Source organism: Pagrus pagrus, assembly GCF_965226575.1.
Source record: "Pagrus pagrus genome assembly, chromosome: 8".
NCBI classification, from domain to species: Eukaryota; Metazoa; Chordata; class Actinopteri; order Spariformes; family Sparidae; genus Pagrus; species Pagrus pagrus.
This window is the reverse complement of record NC_140192.1, coordinates 32929411-32945115: the sequence shown is the minus strand read 5'-3', so window position 1 is coordinate 32945115 and position 15705 is coordinate 32929411. Positions and strand designations below refer to the sequence as shown.

The 15705-nt window shown below is 39.7% G+C and overlaps 1 protein-coding gene across 3 annotated transcripts in view; it reads left to right on the top strand.

Moving 5' to 3' along the window:
- pias2 (protein inhibitor of activated STAT, 2) overlaps positions 1 to 15705 on the top strand; it is a 105957-nt gene that overhangs the window by 35577 nt on the left and 54675 nt on the right. For all 3 annotated transcript variants that reach the window (XM_084359613.1, XM_084359612.1, XM_084359614.1), the window contains 6 exons: positions 7899 to 7986; positions 8091 to 8141; positions 9061 to 9151; positions 11051 to 11185; positions 11303 to 11408; positions 14743 to 14816. In XM_084359613.1, the coding sequence (XP_084215739.1) occupies positions 7899 to 7986; positions 8091 to 8141; positions 9061 to 9151; positions 11051 to 11185; positions 11303 to 11408; positions 14743 to 14816 (545 nt within the window). The remainder of the gene's footprint in view (positions 1 to 7898; positions 7987 to 8090; positions 8142 to 9060; positions 9152 to 11050; positions 11186 to 11302; positions 11409 to 14742; positions 14817 to 15705) is intronic.

Genomic DNA, 15705 nt, shown 5'->3' with positions numbered 1-15705 from the left:
ACAAGTGAAGTTGTGCTGAAAAAAAATGACACCAAACAAGGCAAGGTAAACAGCTTTTAAGGAAAAGTATAAACTTAACTTTATACTTCAAATAATGCTTACTTGCCTCCATCAATAATCTTAAGCTTTTGATTACAAAACAAACCACCTCTCACATGCTACAGTCAAACATCACACAAATTTAGTTCCATCTTTTACAAACACAAAGATAACTAATGGCTAACAGTAACACATCTAGACTTTTCTTTTTTTTTACCCATACTGTAAGATTATGATTGTTTTCTGTGTGAAAACTTATGACAATTTCAAACACCCTCAACACCATACAAAATGTATACGAAAGGAAACAAACACACATCCAAATGCTTAAGAACAACTTTATTAAAATTCTTTAAAGAACTTGAACAAAAAAAAAATGAACTCAATTGACATGAAGATATCAACATAATAACTCATCAGGAGTGGCAACAGCTTCTGCTCCTACAACAAACAACACAGTCAAATAAGTTATTACACTTCAATTACACTCACATATAAAGGCAAGGATTAAATGTAACAAACTACCATATTTAAAACTTACCATCCTGACATGCAGCTAGGATTTCACCATCAGTAGTTTCTGCAAATAGCCACAATCAACATGCTGTTACATGAAGTCTTTCAGTTATTCCCACACAGTCTTTCAGTTATTCCCACACTTACTTTCCATATACCTATACTGCTGGTTTACACAGTAACTCTAGTTACCAGGTGTCACAGGCTGCAGCTTTTCCTTCAGCTGCTGCACCTCTTGCTGCAGCTGAAGGATGCTGTCCTCCTTCCACGCGCACTCATCGCGGAGCAAGGCAGCCTGCTGGGAGGCGGCCCTGCTTTGCAGAGTCTGCCTGAGGCTCATGATGTCGGCGTCATTGACCTCAGGGAACTTCGTGAGTGACGGTAGTGCCATTTTCTTTAGAAACACACAACCCATTCACAATTATTACATATCACTCAAACACAGCACTAACAACACCAATTTTTATATTACTTGTGACATGCACTTTTTCATTTGTGTATTCACCCAACTCTAACGTTGCCACGTTGTAGCTGACGTTAGCCAGCTAGCTAGCTAACCAGCAATAACTTGCAGCATCAGAAGACACTTTCAACACAATGTCTGAATGCTAAAACAACCTAGCTTGACAGCTATCAGTGTTGCTAATAGCTATGTTTTGTTGTTAACGTTTAATATCATCATATTAGCTTTTGTCTTACACGTGAAAGAGACGTGAGGTAGTTACCTGTTCTTGCGGAGAGAAAAAGACCGACAAGCTGAGTTGCCGCTGACTTTATAGGCTGCTACTTTATGGGAGGAGAATTTTTTTGGAACAACCAATCAGAAATCTCTTGAATCCATGGAGACAACGTTGACTGACGATCACATCACACATTTCAAGTTGACGTAACAGCGACATGCAGCCTCACGCAGCCGAGTCGTTTTCTTTCAAAACTTGTGTCGAAAGTACCTACTTCTGACTATATACCAGTTTTTCCATTTGCTGATAGGCAAAGTAAAACCACATTTAGGAAAAATTATTTACAATTACAATATATTCTTGTCACGTTTGGTGTGCGTTTGGTGAAGGAAGAAACGATTAATATTCTCAGGACAGTGCTCGCAAGCAAAATTGTTTGCGAGGTTATGAACATGACTACATCCTGTTATTATTGATGGACAAATGTAACACAATCAATCAACAAAAATTATATGGCAGCGCACGGCATTTGGTTGCTGAGCAACAGGGGAAAGTTGTCAGAGTGACATCAGCGAAAGAGAGAAAGCGATAGCGACCAGCTGGCGATAAGGAGCTTAGTGATTTCTGAGATTTGTGACATTTAGCATGTTAGGAGTGTATAGTTACCCCATTCACACTGCCGTTTGCATGCTGGGATGCTGAGCTAATTCTCCGCATCTGCATCCGACTCTGATGCGCCTCCGGAGGTGGTATCAGAGGCGTAGTCGATGTGACAGTCTGATAAGTAAACATGTCGTTCACTCAACAAAATATAGACAAATGTCCCACAAAGCAACGTTACAGGACAAAACAACAGTAACGTAGTAATTGTTACTGTCTTTGGCAACTTATGTGAGAAAAAAAATACCGCAGTTATACGTTGAGAAATGCCTTTCAGCCTGTTGGTTCGACAGACTCTTAGTGACATTTCTGCCCGAAAAACAGGGACAAATCCCTGGCATAAAACTCTAACTCACCATGTTTTACGATAATCGACGATAATCCCTCCCTTCACTTCAGTGAAGTTTCCCTCAGAAAACAGCCTCCCTCCCTGCGAGTGAATGAGTCAGACAGCGTCATGTTTACTGATGGCGATTATGTTATTATGTAATTTAGAGCGCAAATCGTCACTTTATCACTTTCCAGGATGTTTGGTGGGTGAGGATGTTAATCACAACACATTATAACAGCATCCATATGATTTTAAACAGTCAGCGGGTATATGTTTAAATTACCAGGAGGACACCGGGGAAACACCTTGAAAAAAACACACACGTCATCATTATGACGTGTACCGTGACGCCTCTTTTGGAGGAGAAGCGCCGGCTTGCTGTGTGAATTACACTCTGGTTCTTCTTTTACGCCAGAGGTGCTTGGCTGTGTGTGTAGAAACAACGGCGGAGAATTGGCGAAACGCAGCTGCAGCGATGATGCATCGCCGCTGATGAGTCTCCATGTGAAAAGGGTTAATGTGTAGTGTAGTGTCTTGGTGTGTTGTGTAGTGTAGTTTTTTTTTTTTCAAGTGTCAAAACAATGCGGCGAAAGCCAGACACACACACACACACACTTTCTCTCACACATAACACAGGCATAAATTTAAGTACCTCCTCCTACACATTGCAGATGAAAACTGTCACTGTTGTGTTTTAGGTAACATGTATCATATTTAGGTAGGCACCTTTCCATTGCACCACCCACTGAAAATAGGAAGTCAGCCTCATATCCATCAATCACACTTTATTCATATAGCACATTTCATACAAATAACATGTAGCTGCAAAACTATATGTTCACATGCGGGCAGAAACATCACTGTTAAGGAGGAGGCGATGCAGATGACAACTTACTGATAAACGGGGCTAAAACTTGTTTACAGCTTCTTGTGATAACAAACATAATCATTTGGAGTTTTCTTTAAAAAGGAAATCATGTGTATTCTTAAATCTGGCATTATATAAAACAGAAAACACTGAAAATCTTTGCATTTCTATGATCACACAATAAATGTATTCTTCGTGACTGATGCATTTTACAATCACAGTCATTAAAAAGCTAAGGACAATCCCAGCCAAGATTAACACTGATTAAATTGAATTCCTCCCAGTTTTAAATCCAAACCCATTATATCCTGTTTCAAGCAGAGTGACAAATGTCAAAGCCTTTTCACAGCACCTTTAATTGCAAGAGTAATGCAGAGGAGGCAGAAGTGCTTACAGTATGAACCACTCTCCTCTGCTAAATCTCTTCTACCTTTATTGACTTGCATAAGTCAAAAAACAGCACATCACTGTAGAGTATTTACAGTAGAGTAAAATAATCAAACAGTAGAGTTATTGGATCTAGTTGTGGTAAATTACTAAACACCTGAAATATACCCGATTGCTTGGAGGGAGAAAGGCATGCCGTTTGTTCTCATAATCAATGCAATGACTTGTCACTCCTCTCTCCTCTTTGCCACACAGGAAGGCAGAGCAAGTTTGTGTTTCACAGATGCTCTGGTTTTGGTTGTGCTGTGGAAAGAAAGCAGGAAAACAATTCGGTAACTGTGGAGGATTCTGACAATACTACTTTTAAGACTATTTAAGCTTTGCTCAAACATTTTGGCAAACATCTATTCACAGCTCAAATGATATTTGTCTTAAATTGTCAAAAGGAAGGATGTGTGCGCCCTCCTACAGCGCCACAGCCCAACATACGTGGGAGTGCAAGGGCCCGTTCATCACTGCTTGCAGTTAGGGCCCGAGCAGGAAACCTGCAAGGACCCTATTGTTTTTCGAATGATTATTAGGGCCCGAGCACGAATCTTGTGCAAGGACCTATTGTATCTGTCAGGATTATTATTCTTTTTCTTTTTATTCCTTCCACGAGATCGCATATTTGGCGGTCTGAACATACCCCAAAACTCACCAAACTCGGAACATACGTCACATGTGCGCACCACTATCTGATTTCAACATGATTGGGGGTGGGTGTGGCCAGGGGACCCCATAGCGCCACCTAACGTCGATTTGTACCCGCAAACTTTTTCTCCGCTCATCTTGAAATTTACACGAATCATGGGTCTCAGGGATTTAGCCAGGAATTATTTTTGTCGGAATTTTTCCCGCAACAGGAAGTCGGCCATCTTGAATGGCGTGCGGCGATTTTCATTTTTCCGATGCATTTTTCCGGACTTTAGGATGTCCTACATATTTAACGCCACAGACTTCACACTCACTACATATCATCTTCAGACCTTGATGATGACACCTTGTGCAAAGCTTTCGCCTCCGATATACCTGGTGGGCGTGGCAGTGCAATGACCCCTTATGGCTGTCCCCATTCTGTAGGAACCCATTTCTAAGCCTCGTACTTTAACTAACTCGTCCTACAGATTTAACGGCACAGATTTCACATTCACTCAGTAGCATCCTTATACCTTCAACAGCCTGAGTTGTGCTTGGTGGGCGTGGCGGTGCAGTCAATTTCGATCCTTCACCATCATGCAGGAAGTCCTTATAGCTTCAACACGCAATTTCCCATCTACACCAAATTGGTCACACATGAAGAGGGGATGTCCCTGAATAGGTCTATGCATTAATACTGTGTTAAGTGATCAAATGGAATTTAGTGCGAAAGTGGGCGTGGCCTACATCAGACAATTCAGCTGAATGCAGGGAACACATAGATATAAGGTTTAACAATGTGCGCCATATTATGTGGGAGTTATAGCCAAAAACAGTTTTGTGTTGATAATAGCGCCACCTGTTGGTCATTTTTGGTGTGTGAGGTTCAGGGGCCAGTCTATAACCACCCCTATCAATTTCATATCCACAAGTGTTATGATGTGGGCACAGTGCCAAATAATAAATTGGACTGCCACCAGAGCGCCACCTAGTGTCGGATCGGTAAAACCTTCAACAGATATCCTCAGGAGGGCATTGACAATAACTCTACCAAGTTTCGTGTCAATCCGACCAACAGATGTGGAGATATAAAATATTTCAATTTAAAGAGTGCCACCTAGTGGTCATCGCCAAATATTTTGCACAGAGCCTTAGGGGCTTATGGGGAAGTAGTTACCTGAGAACACATAGATATAAGGTTTAACAATGTGCGCCATATTATGTGGGAGTTATTAGGCAAAACAGTTTTGTGTTGATAATAGCGGCACCTACTGGTCATTTTTGGTGTGTGAGTTGCAGGGGCCAGTCTATGCCACCTAGTGGTGGAAATTCACAACGACAACAGATTATAAAAATTTTTGCCAGGTTTGACATATATTCCAAGTTTGGTGAGTTTTGGGGTATGTTCAGGCAGTGAAAAATGCGATCATTTGGGACAAAGAAAAAAAATAACAAAACAGAATCACTACAAAAACAATAGGGTCCTTGCAGGTTCCCTGCTCGACCCTAATAATAAAAAAATAAAATAATCATTCGAAAAACAATAGGGACCTTGCAGGTTCCCTGCTCGGGCCCTAATAATCACTACAAAAACAATAGGGTCCTTGCAGGTTCCCTGCTCGGGCCCTAATAATAATTAGACTGCCACCAGAGCGCCACCTAGTATCGGATCGGTAACACCTTCGTCAGCTATCCTCAGGAGGGCATTGGCAATGAGTGTATCAAGTTTTGTGTTAATCCGACCAACCAATGTGGAGATATAAAATACCTCAATTTAAAGAGCGCCACCTAGTGGTCATCGGCCAAAATTTTGCACAGAGCCTTAGGGGCTCATGGTGAAGTCGTATTCTGAGTTTCATGTCATTTGGACACACCAATGTGGAGATATGCATAACAACAATTCATAACAACAACAGATTATAAAAATTTTCGCCAGGTGTGAAGTATATTCCAAGTTTGGTGAGTTTTGGGGTATGTTCAGGCAGTGAAAAATGCTATCATTTTGGCCTAAAAATAATAATAATAATCATTACAAAAACAATAGGGTCCTTGCAGGTTCCCTGCTCGGGCCCTAATTAAAGCTGCAAGCAGCGATGAACAGGCCCTCGCAGTCCATGCGCGTTGGGGCGTGCTGCTGTCGGGGCATGCCGCTTACCCGGCCCCATTGCTCGGTTATTGTGTATGCATCTCTTCACTGTCCTTGTTTCGGACAGTGCAGGAAGGGGACTGTACATTTGCCTATGTGTTCAGGGCTGGACTCTTATCAAACATGTGAAGTTTGGTCCAGATGGGAATCTGGACTATTGAGATGTGCACTGCGTTTCATGCGTCTTTGGGCTTGTTCTCAAAAGTGAAGGCAGTCAAGCTGTTCTTTCATCATTTAGCAATAAAAGCACCACCTATTGGCCGATTTGCACCGAATTTTGCACAAACCGTCATCGGGCCATGGAACACAATTAGCAAAAGTTTTGTGGTAATGGGACTGTATTTCGTCAAGATATGCAAGACTGTCTGTTTGACCACAATGTGCAGGAAATTGTTGTTCTATATTTTGGCTGTTTTTTGGACTATCACGATTCTTTTGACAACTTTTTGTCAGGAGGGTCCACAGATGCCACATGCAAAGTTTCATGCAAATCGGTCAAATTGCCTAGGAGTAGTTAGAAAAAGTACGTCTTTCATTTTTTGTGACATTAAAAAATTTGCAACATATTATGTGGGAGTTATTGGCCAAAAACGTTTTTGTCTTGATAATAGCACCACCTGCTGGCCATTTTGGTGTGTGAGTTACAGGGGGCAGTCTATACCACCCTGGTGAATTTCATTGACATAATTGTTATGGTGTGGGCACAGTGCCAAATATAAAATTAGACTGCCACCAGAGCACCACCTAGTGGCAGATTGGTAACACCTTCGTCAGCTATCCTCAGGAGGGCATTGGCAATGATTGTACCAAGTTTTGTGTTAATCTGACCAACCGATGTGGAGATACAAAATACTTGAATTTAACGATTGCCACCTAGTGGTCATCTGTCAAAATTTTGAGTTTCATGTCATTTGGACAGACCGATGTGGAGATATGCAACACTTCCTGTTTGGAGAAAAATGTACAGGAAGTTGTTATTTAATAACTTCAGTATCCTTTGGAATATCAAACTCTTTTAACAACTTTTTGTCAGGAGGGTCCAAAATTTTGTGAAATCGGTTAAATTGCCTGGGGGGAGGTAGAAAAAGTAGGTTTGCGACATTTTGCGTATTTGCAGAAATGGGAGTGGCCTATATCACAAGATTCAACAGAATTCAGGGAATGCGTGCATATAAGGTTTTTGAATGAGCGACAAACTATGTGGGAGTTATAAGCCAAAACGCACTATCCTTGATTATAGCGCCACCTAGTGGTGGAGGTTCACGACGACCATAGATTATAAAGTTTTTCGCCAAGCCTAATGTGTTTGCCAAATAAAATCGTGTTTTCATCCATGTTCAGGCAGCGAAAAATGCGATCATTTGCGACAAAGAAAAATAATAGTCCAAAAAAAATAGGGACCTCGCAGATTTCCTGCTCGGGCCCTAATTAATGGCGTGGGGAATATATGGATGCGTTTTGAATTACTGCAGTAGTATTTATTGATGCATAACTGAATGCATATTTACAATTTTAAAATATTACAAAATGTAAACTCAATATAAAGGTAATAAATTAAAATAAGTTTTTGTCTGTCATCATCTGTGTTATCAGGAGGGAGTACTGCACAGAGGTATCACCAAGAAAAATATTTTATTTTTGCCTTGACACCTCAGCAAGTTCGAGAAGTATGCATATCCAGGTAGGACTGTTTGTTTATAGCTCAGTTATTACACAGTTACTAAGAAAAACATGCGTGTGTCTGTGAATGATAAATGCAGTATGTTTAACCTTGTTTGTCTGCAGGGACTTTCTGCCAGGTGGCAGAAGGGACTACATGGTTCAGATTCAACTGAGGTGAGACTATTAGAATTTTCTGATCTGAAAATGATATATCTTGAGTTTCTGAACAAATTTGTTTCAGTAACTAAACAATGGAGAGACACGTCTATGGAGAGAATTTTGTTCCTTTTTTATTCAATCAAATAGAATAGATTTGAAACCAAAAAAGATATTTGAGAGCAAAAGAGAGTAAGTGGCAATCAAATTTTTTATTTTTTTGAAATCGAAACAGAACAGGTTGCAATTGAAAAAAAAATATGAGAGCATATTTCTTCAACTTCAATCAAAACTAATGTTTGTAAGTAAAAACATACGACCATTTTGCTTATAAATCAGTCCTCTTTGCTTTCAAGTTAAAAACCTTTGCTTATGAATCAGTCCTCCTTGCTTTCCAGTTAAAAACCTTTGCTTGCAAATCAGTCCTCTTTGGTTGCAAGTTCTAAAGTTTTGCTAGCGAATTCAACTGCACTTGATGGGCGGGTCCTACGCTGGTGGATGAGAGAAGAGTTTCTATTGGCTGGTTTGACCTGGCTCCAGCGCCAGCTACTCCTTCCGCATTACACCCACTTCTCCCTTGTGCTGTGCTGCACAAGGGATAGCCTGTGATAGCCTGTGGCTAAGTACTCAAATCTCTTTTTTGGTTTCAAATCTATTCTATTTGATTGAATAATAAAGGAACAAAATTCTCTCCATACACGTCTTTATTTCTTAATATTAAGTGAGTAAAACGGCTTTAAACAAAGCTGTTTTGAAATATGTTTAGGTATTGATAACTTTAAACCCTCCTGCACAAATGTCAACATCTCTTGCCATCGAAATGTGCAGAAAATACTAGATGTACTGTAAATAGGGCAAACAGTGATTCAGAACTTAGCACTGACTGCCGAACATATATAGAAGAGTTATTTACTCAATGTTTCTTTTTGTTGTCCAGGTTTTGCTTGTCAGAGACTAGTTGCCCTCAAGAAGATAATTACCCAAACAGCCTTTGTATAAAGGTCAATGGGAAACTTTTTCCTTTGCCAGTAAGTGCTTATTTTACTCTGTAACAGTTCCACTATAAAGTCAATTCAACTTAATGGTCCAGTGTGTAGATTTGGTGGCATCTAGTGGTGAGATTAAAGTTTGCAGCAATCTGAACTAGAGGTAGACCAATTATTGATCAGTACATTTCCATCTACATTTAAGTCAAGCTACGGTCATACTGTAACTTGATAAGGCCATTTAATTGGACTTCTGCCATTGTATGTCCGACTCCACCATGGTAGGTGGCAATATTCAAAGTTTCAGCTAGTTGCTACTGGACCTTTTATCCGGTTGACCTATTATGTCACATACCAAACAAGTTAGGGCTGCACTTTATAACGTCCTTGGTAAAAACATTGTCCAAAAATGTGTATTTCTTGCTCTAGCACTTGCCATGTTGAGACCTTTGTCGTCGTTGTCTTCTTTTTGTTTTTCCCGGCTTCCTGCTATGGATTTATGCCATGGATGACCTCCGGGTCAATGCCTGGTGCGGAGACTGTGGTGCATGTGAAGAACGCTGACGCCAGTTTAGGTCTGACTAAAGCGTATACATGAAAGATAAGATTCATAAATCGACTTCCAACCGCATTATCTGGGTGTGTTAGTCTGACTTTGAGAAATTTGATTTAGTACAATTTCAGTCGGAATAACACGTTTACGTGAACTTTAAAAGTCCGGTTTAAGTTGGACCAACACAATAATCCGACTTTTTCTAAAATCATGTAAACTTAGTGAGTGTCCACAACACTATCTGATATCACAGTTAATAGCTGGTCGACACTGACTAATTGAATTTGCTAAAGTTATTAAATAAATGAAATGGAGTTGAAAGTATTAAGTAGCAGAACATGGAAATACTGAAGCAAGGTACCTCCAAATTATGTATAAGTATAGGACTAAATTGTAGTTGCATTACATCCCTGGTTATTCTCAACTTTGAGACTACGATTTTGAATTTTCCTTTTAATGTATATCGGTTCCAATTACTGGTTGTCGCTCTCCTGGATTACTAATTATCTGTATCAGTCCTGTAAAAACATATATGTCGACCCCCAAACTGAACACCCTCTCCAGAGTTAGTGTTTGATTTGTCTGATTTTGGTTACTTCAGTAGCATGTGCTGCAACATGGCGGACTCCATGGAGGAGTGTAGATATTAAAGGCTAGTTGTAAGGTAACAAAAACACAATCCTTAGTTTTGTGTGATTATTCACCGCTGAAAACATAATGAGGTATATTATATTCATTTCTGTCAATTCGATATTCCTGTTCTTAGATTTGTTGTTATTTGTCATCCCCACTTGAATCAATCTTTACCAAATTTAAGGAATGCACAAATCGTGTACACCAAATTTTGTATGAATATATGTTGTCAATTACAAGATATGAACGCCCCCTAATGACTGTTTGGGGCCAGATTTTGCACACACCCTCAATTCAGTTTGGCAAGCTGGGGAATTGAGTTTCTTGTTAGTCGGAGTTACTGTTGCCAAGATATGCAACACTTCCGGTTTTGACTGCTAGCTACAGGAAATTGTTGCTTCATAACTTGGACAATTTTTGCGATTCAGCTACAATTAGGGTATTCGTGCATGTAAAGCATTTGAAGGTGAGGCATTGCGTTTGGGAGTTACTGGCCAAAACGTACTTACCTAGATTATAGCACCACCTGCTGGAAGACTTGTGTCATTCTTTGGTCTGAGTTTTCGTGCATGGTTTTATTCCAGTCCTGAAAGTTCTGCTTACATCACTTTTATGGTTTAGGGTTCAGTACCAGTTTTATATATTCCTGGAATTGAATATTCCTATTCTGCCACAAAATCCCCCTTAATCCTACACACTGGACCTTTAAGTGATAGTAAAGTAAAAGATGATAATATGGCATTTTATCCCTATAGGGTTATGTACCACCACCAAAAAACGGCGTCGAACAGAAGAGACCAGGAAGACCTCTAAACATTACCTCCCTTGTCCGACTCTCCTCTGCAGTACCCAATCAGATTTCAGTAACATGGGCACCTGAAATTGGAAAAGTGAGAACATAAACGACATTGGAACGCTTCAGCTTTTTCTATTTCCTCTTGGACATCATGTTTGGGTATAGTAACAGGACTACTCCTCTAAGGTTGTTTGATCAAATTGTCTTTCAGACCTATTCAATGTCTGTGTACTTGGTGAGGCAGCTGACATCACCACTGCTCCTGCAGAGGCTGAGGATGAAGGGCATCAGAAACCCAGACCACTCCAGAGCACTGAGTAACTATACAGTAAAACAACTTTTGAATGTTGCCCACTAGAGGTTTTTCAGCAATTTTACCTTGAGATAGGCATACTTGACTTGAAGACTTCACAAATCCCCCAAAATTATCATGTTCCTCAGGTTACTTGAATATGAGTTTACAGGGTAAATAGACTGAATTTATATAGTGCATTTCTAGTCTTAGTGACCACTCAAATTGCTTTATAACACAAATCAGTATTTATCCATTCGCACTCACATTCATACGCTGGTGGCAACGCCCACCATGCAGAAAGGTACCTTCTCATCAGGAGAGATAACCATTCATATGAACTCACACACCAATGGAGCAGCCAGCAGAAGCAATTTATAAAGTACTCTTCCAAACATAGACTGCAGGGGCCAGGGGATTGAACCACTGGCCCTCCGATCGGTGGACTGCTCTACCTCCTGAACCATAGCCGCCCGTTTACATATATAATAATAAATTGGTGAATGTGGTTACTGTAATCTGCGTACACATGCAGATCAGCAGTCAGATCCTAAAACGTTATTTTTAAAGCCTTACTTATTTAAACTGTAGCAGTAATAAAGTAAGTTGCTCTCTAATTTTCATGTGTCAGAGTGGTGATGGTACAGTAAGGGGACAAGCTCTGAAGTCACAGATTGAAAGTGAATTTCATAGTTTTAGTATTAGATGATTAGCATGGGACACTAGTTCAGATTTTCTTTTTGTTTGTTTCAAAGTACTATATTATATATATTTAATATTTGATCACTGTTGGTAATAGCAATTGTAGATAGCAGCTGTTATTTGACTAGTTAGAATTCCAAGCAAAAATATCCTTAATGTAACCGTGACTTGTCAGATTTGAATTTTGCATGTCTAGAATGCCATTTATGATATTGTGGTATTGTAAGAACAATTATAGATATCTACAATTTTAAACAATTGAAATTTCCACAAGCGAGAATTGATTTGATGATATCAGTAAATCATATTTTTGTTTCTTAAATGATATGACGTCCACATATTTGTAATATATATTGACATATCATAAATGCTATCGTTGATATCCAACTAGCAACAATCCATGTGGAATTTCAGTAGTAAATATCTGTAAACGTTACTCTTACAAGCGATAAACGAAATACTGATATCTGTGATTAAATTAAAGATAACTGTAAATCACTTTTGACTAGTCAAAGCCTAATTGCTACTAGGGCTGGGCAATGTGGCCTTTGAATAACATTGTGATATTTTTATTCTATGATTGTATATCTCGATATCTTGAAATCTCCTCAAAAACACTTTATAAATGCTCTGATAGGTTACAAAATCAGATATGATTTTTTTTTTTTGTTTGTCTGTATTTTTTGTTTTTACAAAATACCTCTGTCAATTTTGTAACACTATTGTGGGAATGAGTATTGGGGGTCTCGATTCTCCAAATCCACTATTCAATTTAACTTTTAATTTTAAAGGCTTTCTGTGGAAATTGTGTGTTTTGCTGCCGGCCGGTCATTAGTTTATGTTGCCAAAACACAAACATACAATTTTTCCACAGGCTTTTATAGGCAAAGGTCTCAATTTTAAGTCACATTACGATACGTTAAAAACTGGCCAATAAAACTGACTAATAAATATACACTGATTAGCCACAACTGAAAACCACTGACACTTCAAGTGAATAACATTGTTCATCTTATAACAATGCAATGTTCTGCTCAGAAACTTCAAGTCCTGGCATTCATGTGGATGCCACTTGACTCCAGTTTCCCCAGATCCCAGTCTGATCAAGCATCCATAGGATGTCCTGGAACAAGTCCAACGCATGGAGGCACCATCTCACAACCCAAGGTCCTGTTTCTGTGCCTTGACAGGTCAGAGCCAAGTCTGATCCAGTGGGACCTCCATGGATTGGACTTGTTTTGGGACGCCCCATGGATGCTCGATCGGATTTGGATTTGGGAAATTTGGAGACCAGGTGACGACTTGAGCTCTCTTGTACCTCTCGCCATTCTTGAGCTGTTTTTGCGATTTGCCAGGACGCATTGTCCAACTCAGGGGGTCATTGCCATCGGGGAGTGCTGTTGCCCTGAGCAGGTGTGCTTGGTCTGCAACAATATTTTGGTGAGTGGTCTGTGTCAAGTTGTATCCACATGAATGCCAGGACCCATGGTTTCCCAGCAGAACATTGCATTGTAACAAGAATATAAATGTTATTCACTTCAAATTGGTTTTAATGTTGTGGCTGATCGGTGTAAATTGCTATAAATTGTTCCATAGCACCCCATTACTAGATTTACCTTTTTTTTTCTTAGCACAGATGGCTATGCCATTGTTAGATTATCGCATCTAGGTTGGCGTCAATAAAGTGTTCATATTTGACAACCGAAGAAAGATGCAACAACAAGCCTATCAAAACTATCACAACCAGGGTGGTAACGGATGAAATTGCAACAACCAAGTGCACTTAGAAGCTTGTATGAAACAACAGCATAAGTAAGGCTACACTAAATAGGAAGAGGTTGCATCACAATCTGTGTGTTAACAGGATCTCTGTGTGTGTTTCTCTGTAAAGCATGTGCGAATGTCAGTAGACAGAATTGTAGAGCACAGTAAAAAAAAAAAAAAAAGGCTTAAATGGGTCAACAACTATACTTGGGTGGTCGTTAATATACCTGGACAGACCTCCAAAGTCAGCTCTGTGGGGAACACTGTTGTTGTGATTGAGAGACCCTTGGCAGCAGAAAGGAAATGCTATGCATTTAAAACCAGGAAAATCCAACACTTAATGCCATATCACGATAGAACAACATCCATAATTTAAGACGATTTAAAGTCTTGTATCACAAAAATTATCTTTGAATATATTGGCCAGCCCTAATTTATATATAATACCAATATTTGTAACATGTCAAAGTTGTACTCCAGGAGAAATCTAGCTAACATTTGCAAACTCAGGTTACTGTAGAAAGCTGACTTTACCCTGGTTACGTAAAAGCATTCAAATGCACCGCATGGCTTTCTGTGATCACAAATTGTGAGCAGAGAGGGCATGGTTATCGGTTATAGGGAGTTTTAAGTTATCTTGGAGAGTACGTGCACTACAAGAACCTAAGAAATGGGGATCAAACTGAAATGAATCAAGGAGTAGGGATCAATTCTTAACATTTTTTGAAAGCCAGTGTGGAGCCGGTCCCTACAGATGTCTTTGATCTGTTACTTGGGTTCTTACAAACTGGATAACCAAAGTTTTCTTTTTATATTTGATTTTGGCATTTTTTTTTAGAATACATTTTAATTTTCTTTTCCTCTGTTTTCTTCCCCTACCCTCTGTGTTTCAGTCAAAGAGAAGCTGACAGCAGATCCAGACAGTGAGATTGCTACAACAAGCCTTCGAGTCTCACTTATGTGCCCGGTAAATTCAATGTCTGTAGAATGTTTATGTGATGACAGCAACTTTCAAACTATTCTGAGGAATGAGAAACTCACCCTTAAAATTGGTGCATTTGTTGTGTCCATGGATCAAGGTGTAGGGGTGGGGGTATCAGCATGCATTACTTTCTACTAAAGTTTCTCCTATGAAACTAACACTGAGGGGCACAAAGATGCACAGGATGCCTTCACATTATAATGTTTATGTAAAAGTAGTTGGTTTTAGTGGGGTTCCGTGTATAGGCAATTTGTCATTTTCACTTCAAATTGATGCAAAAGTTTCGTTTACACTTCGTTTACAAGTTGTTTGTAAGGGTCTATAGAACAATTTTGGTCCGAGGGCCAGACAGGCCGGTCAAAAATTTGCCCTCTAGGGGGCGTTGATGGCTCCCAACCCACCACCAGCCTTAATAAAATATGGTAGCTGTTATAACTCTTGATCAGATTATCTGATCTGAACATAATAAGTATGTATTGATTCAGGATCAGGAGTAGCAACTGATATTTTTATCATATGACCGATATAATCCATATTTTGTCCAGTATCACTTCAAAAATAGACAGAATATCATAAGCCTGGTGATGTAAAACAGGTGATTCTTTTTATTAATCTTTACAGTTACACACAGAGTCCTGGAAATTACTCTGTTCCAGCTATTTCACACACTTACACTTGCACAGACGTGTACACCTCAGCTTTTCTTTCATGCACTTGCACCGAGAGCTGGTGGACCTACTTGAACAAGTGCTTTTACAACTGCACTTCACATCTAGATTCAATACATCTTTGGCGAGGGGCAGCGTGGTCCAAATGGGAAACAGCTTGCCGTCCTCTTCCTTCCAGCCATGATCAGTGGGGTTCGGAACAGGAA